At 45.8% G+C, this 6,143-nt stretch overlaps 1 protein-coding gene across 1 annotated transcript; it reads left to right on the forward strand.

Annotated features, from left to right (window-relative positions):
- Positions 1 to 781: 781 nt before the first annotated feature.
- LOC134341321 (probable G-protein coupled receptor 139) lies at positions 782 to 5,798 on the forward strand. The gene is made up of 2 exons (XM_063039207.1): positions 782 to 887; positions 4,897 to 5,798. Exons 1-2 carry the CDS (start codon positions 782 to 784, stop codon positions 5,796 to 5,798), a joined length of 1,008 nt encoding a protein of 335 aa, XP_062895277.1.
- Positions 5,799 to 6,143: the final 345 nt, after the last annotated feature.

Below are 6,143 nucleotides of genomic sequence, written 5' to 3' on the forward strand. Positions count from 1 at the left end.
TGGACTTGAACTGGAACACAGAGACTGGACCTGGACTTGCACTGGAACACGGATCCTGGACTTGGACGTGGACTGGAACACGGATCCTGGACTTGGACGTGGACTGGAACACGGATCCTGGACTTGGACGTGGACTGGAACACGGATCCTGGACTTGGACGTGAACTGGAACACGGATCCTGGACTTGGACGTGGACTGGAACACGGATCCTGGACTTGGACGTGGACTGGAACACGGATCCTGGACTTGGACGTGGACTGGAACACGGATCCTGGACTTGGACGTGGACTGGAACACGGATCCTGGACTTGGACGTGGACTGGAACACGGATCCTGGACTTGGACGTGGACTGGAACACGGATCCTGGACTTGGACGTGGACTGGAACACGGATCCTGGACTTGGACGTGGACTGGAACACGGATCCTGGACGTGGGCTTGGACAGGCTCACAGAGCCTGGACTTGGACGTGGACTGGACCACGAAGCCTGGACTTGGGCGTGGACTGGAACACGGAGCCTGGACTTGGGCGTGGACTGGAACACGGAGCCTGGACTTGGGCGTGGACTGGAACACGGACCCTGGACTTGGACTTGGACTGGAACACAGATCTTGGACTTGGACGTGAACTGGAACACAGAGCCTGGACTTGGACTTGGACAACGAAGAGATAGAATACCCAACTCGGAGTAGCCGCAAATGGCCGGACCTCCTCAGCTAGATACGAGAAGCCAAGACCAAAGACCAACAGACAATTCTAGTCTGGGCACGGAGTAGCTTATGAAGCGGCAAACGGCCGGCAATTACTCAGCTGGACACGAAGAGAGAGAATTCCCCAATCGGAGCAATGGCAAACGGCTGGACCCACCCGGCTGGAAACGATTCGGCAAAACCAAACGATGACTGTCCATTTGTATCTTGGTTCGTTAGCAAATCTCGGAGGGACCTGAAAACAACAGTATTCGCAACTTGATTTTTCATTTCCTATTCCTTTCAATGTCATTGGTTCCTCCATAGCAGACCATGATGTATCCAGTCAGGATATTCTGCACTATACACCTACAGAAGTTTTCTAAGTTTTACACAACATAGTAAATCTGCTGAAACTGGGGAATATTGGCTGTAAATGCCAGTAAATCGTTCTAGGATGCCAGGAAATTCTGCTCCTCAAAACTTCCACACTCAATGAATTCCAGTCAATATTGGGGAAATTATAGTCACACACTACTCTGTTGCTATTACATCTTTCCAATAGCCTGCATACATTTCTGTTACAGTTTTTCCTGCTGGCATTTTAAAAATAGTTGGAAATGGAAACACATAGCATCTCAAGATGCCACTTTATCAATTCTCCGTTACATCCTGAAAGATGCCCACTGGGAGGAAGGGGGTAGATAGAGTCCATGAAATGCAGTCCATTATTAGGCTTGTACGGGCATCTGTCCTTGAAGTGCTGGGATACTACTACAGTTTAACGGTGGAAAGCCGGGCGTGTACATGTCTGTGTGCTCACTGTACAGTGCTGAGAGTTTTATTGGTCTGTATCCTGGAAGTGAATGTCTAGATATTGTGAAGTTCTTTGTCCCTGTAGTCCACTACTGACTGTTCTTGGACAGTCTCTTATGCAGGGCATGTTTATACCAAAGATTCAGCCTGGCCTTCCTCACCATGCTGAGCTGCAGCAGTCTGTTCCTGCAAACATTTTTGGTTTCTACTTGTCCGCCTCCCTGCTGCGCAGTGCTGGAGCTAAAGCGGGCAGTGTCCGTGCAGTCCAGAGCTGGTTTGTGCAGGTCAGTGTTCTTGCAGTTTTGCAGGTGGCCGGTGTACACAACGGGATGAGTGTGGTCTGTGTTCGGCTGTGAATTTACAGTACAATCTGGTTTTTTCATGTCTATATCTGTAGAACCAATGGGCTGGTGCTTGAAATCTGTGTCACCAAAAAGCAGTGCTGGGGTTGCTGTGATGTCTGTTCTTCTATTCTGCCCTGCTCTGGATCAATAGTAATATATTTTCATAAATCTCTGTCCTTGTATTAGAGTCGTGTACTGCCCCGTGCTCTCACTGACCAGTGTTGTGCTCCGGCAGCTCAGTGTGCTTGGAATGCAGTGCCAGTGTTTTTACAGAGTGCTTCATTAATACAGAAAGAAATACCTTGTACACCCAGGTAAATTAGACGTTTCCTGGAAGCAAGACTGAGTGTTTCAGATCATTATTGGACACAGGATCATTGGGGGATGCCCTAGAACATTCAACCCATCAATTCTATACTATAGAGCATCAAGTCTATAGTTCAGCATTCCCACTGTCCCATTCTCAAATCTATTCCCACAGCTCAGCGGGTTATTTCCCCGGAAGAACCTGTCCAGTTCCAATACGAACAATTTAATTGGCTATTCCCATCACCCCTGCAGGCAGTGTGTCCCAGATGAGAATCACAGTCAGTGTAAAAATAAGAATTTCATTAGATGCTCCTTTGATTCTTTGTCCATTCTTCTCAAATCATTGGACAATTTACAGTGAGCAGAGCAGCATAGGAACAGTCCCCTCAGCTCACTGTGTGTGTGTTGACCATGGTGTCAGTTTGATCTGTATGTTTGCCCGCATGTGGTCTGTGTCCTCCAGTGGACTAATTCCCCCAAAGTATTACCCACCTTTATATACTTTGAGAGACCCAACAACACCTCCTCCTTAGGATCAACACGTCTGAGAATGTCACCATACTCGCTTCCTGATCTCGCTTTCCTCCAGGTCCTTCTCCTGAGTGAACATCGATGAATGCAGAGTATTCATTTTGTACCCCGCAGTACAAAAATCAAAATAATACGGATCATCCATTTAACAAACCGATCTCAGCTTTGGAGAGCACCACAGATCCGACAATGTGACACAACCTGTTTTTTGTCTCCGTCTCCGTCTCCGTCTAGTCGTTTTCTCGTTCACTTTTAGTCATCCTGCATCTATTGTTCTTCCAAATTCGAGTACTGTTTTTATTATTTTACCAGTCTTCCCATTCTGTTGCACGATAACACATTTCTTTCCAATTATCTTTTGACCTTTGTCAAATTTGAGACGTGTATAAAAGACTACTGCATCAGAAACTCCAAATACAAAATGCTAGAGGAACTCAGCAGAATTCTTGTGAGTTCCCTTGGATTTCCAGCATCTGCAGATTTTCTCGTGTTTCTACATCAGCAACGTGGTCAATTGATCGTTTCCATCCCGACATTTTTCTCTATTGTATCTTTATTGACGAGGATGAAGCTGAATGACTCAGTGACAGATCAAAATGGGAAACTACAGAAAAAGAAGGCAGGATTAGGACAGCGTCGCTATCTTCGTCGAATACTGAATAAATAGACAACAAAATGAAATCCCTAAATGTAGCTGCTCCGTGACAAGATTCAGTCCTTGTAATTAAAGAGACCGGCCTATTTCCACCAGAGACACTACTGTGTAATGACAAAGAATTTTCATGTAGACAGTATGCGTACATCAGAGACAATGGTGTTGAATCAAATTGTTTGTTGTAGTAACTGTAACTGAGAAAGTTAGTGCGGAGTATAACTGTATCTCTGGAGACTGAGCCTCTGTATAAATCAGGGTTGATGTGAAGCATCAGCTCAGTGTCTGCCGGAGCTGTGAATTCAGGAGCAACAGTAACCACAGATTCTCATGAAATGGTGTATCCAGTCATCTGGCGGATACGAAACATTTACTATCCTATTATTTCAGCCTTTGGAATTCCCGGTAAGTCGCAGTGGCAGCTGCTGTTGGGGGAAATAATGTTTATTCCCAGTGTTGTGATTGTTCCTTTCACTGCCACATTCCAGTTCCAGTATTCCACATTTCAGGTTTGGAATGGAAACACCGGGAATATGGATTGTGGGATCAGGATCTAAAATAAACGGCTACAGGAATTAAGTGATTCTGCCAACATCTGTGGAACTGAGTGGGTCAGGCAGCGTTCTACCAACGGTTTGGGATCAATAATGGGATATTCGTGTTTCTGTATTTTTGGTCTTGTAGCAGCTGCACCGCATTTGCAAATATTGTGTTGAAACAGCCGCGGACATTCTACCAATTGATTGTCCGTATTTGTGTATGAGCGATTGACTGAGTTCGGTGCGGTGCTCAATCCATCGACTGGCAGTAACGCGTTAGCAAATGTCAGGAGTTCCATGATGTTTCACGAGCCTGTTGTGGATTTTTAATAACTATGCGCAATATTACTGAATATAAAGCAGTTGATGGACAACACAATAAACACGAAACCCCAAGCAGCTTGTACAGAACGAGAAAGCAGTTAACACATGTGTCTGGGTTCTATCCGAGGACAGTTCTGTGGAGAACTGTTTTAACTGTTTTACCAGATATTCTGTTTTAGCCGAATTAGCGTTTCCTGCTTTTCCTGTTTTTGTTTCGTCCGTCAGCAGTTCTGTCGCTGATAGTGATCGCCATGATTGTCTAATGGAGGATTCCCGCCATCAGCGTCCGAACGAGACGCGGAAGGCACCGGTAGAAAATGTTCCAACCAGTATTGACTCTGAGGAGGTAGTTACTCATTTTTAGCTTTCCGCTGACATTTCACATTTCGGTCACAGTATGTAATCCGTATTCAAATTATTTTACTATGTAAACTCCTTCCTTGTCTCCGCCAGATCTGTGCCCTCCCTCGACGCTCCCATGCTAAATCCAACAATTAAGTGGCAATATCACAGGATCCCCTGAACCTGCTGCACTGGCTTCTAATCAGTATTTTCTCAACTTGTAGGCTCTCTCGGCCCTCCCACCACTAAATTCAAAAATTAAGTGGAAATATTACAGGATCCGCTCGAACTGCAGAATTGGATTCTGTTTGGAATTTCTCAAACTGCTGTTCCCTGTCTCTCTTCCAGCGAACTTGGTGGCGATTGTGATCCTGTCCCGAGGAAAATGCGGTCTCTCCAAATGTATCACTCTCTACCTTGTGGGAATGGCAGCGGCCGATCTCCTGGTCGTCATTTCGAATCCACTGCTGAAGTGGACTGCTGGGATTTATTTTTCCCGATCATTCCTGTTCATCACTGCTGTATGCAGACCCGTCACCTGGTTGATGTTTGCGAGCACAGCAACCTCAGTCTGGCTGACTGTTGCTTTCACCGTCGATCGATTTGTGGCTATTTGCTGTGAGAAGCTGAAAACCACATATTGCACCGAGAGAACGGCGGCTGTGGTTATCGGGACAGTGAGTGTGCTGGCCTGTTTGGAGACTGTCCCCTGGGGCTTTGTGTACGGGGCTGGAAAAATAATTGATGGTGTTTCTTGGTATTGTGTTTTAACACCGAGCTTCACAAACTCTCCCTCATGGGCCGCATTTGAGATTTTTCACCGCATGTTCTACCCTTGCGTCCCTTTCATTCTGATGTTGCTGTTCAATATTCTGACTGTCAGGCGGATTCTAGCTGCCAGTCGAGCCCGCAGGGGGCTCCGGGGACAAAAGGGTGGAGAGAATGACAAGGACCGGGAGTTGGAGAACCGACGCAAATCCATCGTTTTGCTGTTCTGCATCACCGGTAGTTTCATATTGTTGTGGGGAACAATGGTGGTATTTTCTATCTATAGACGGATTACAAACAGTTATGTTCGTTCTGTCACGGATCCTCGTTACGTCACAGACCAAACATCGATAATGCTGCAGATTCTCAGTTCCTGCACCAACACGTGTATTTACGTCGTGACTCAGAGCAAATTCCGAGAGGAACTAAAGAATACGGTGAAATACCCACGGAATCTGATTTTGAAACTCATGAAACGTTAGAAATAAATGCTGTAAAGTATTACAATTTAGCTGCCTTCATACGTCCTATTCTAGCTCCTCACTTGTGGGTAAATGGTAACAAGGTGATGAACAGAGTTACAAAACAAATACGAGAAAATCTGCAGATGGTCGCAATTCAAAACAACAAACACAAGATCAGACCCTGATGACGTTTCTCACGGAAAATGCTGCAGGAACTCAGCAGGTCTGGCAGCATCTATGGAAAAGTGTAAATTGTCGACGTTTCGGGCCGCCACCCTTCATCAGAAACCTGACAACTGTTTACTCCTTTCTATTATGTGTGTGTTGCTTAGTTTGACAAGACAGCTGTTTAAAGCTGATCCC

This window comes from Mobula hypostoma (genome assembly GCF_963921235.1).
Source record: "Mobula hypostoma chromosome 30 unlocalized genomic scaffold, sMobHyp1.1 SUPER_30_unloc_1, whole genome shotgun sequence".
Classification (NCBI taxonomy): domain Eukaryota; kingdom Metazoa; phylum Chordata; class Chondrichthyes; order Myliobatiformes; family Myliobatidae; genus Mobula; species Mobula hypostoma.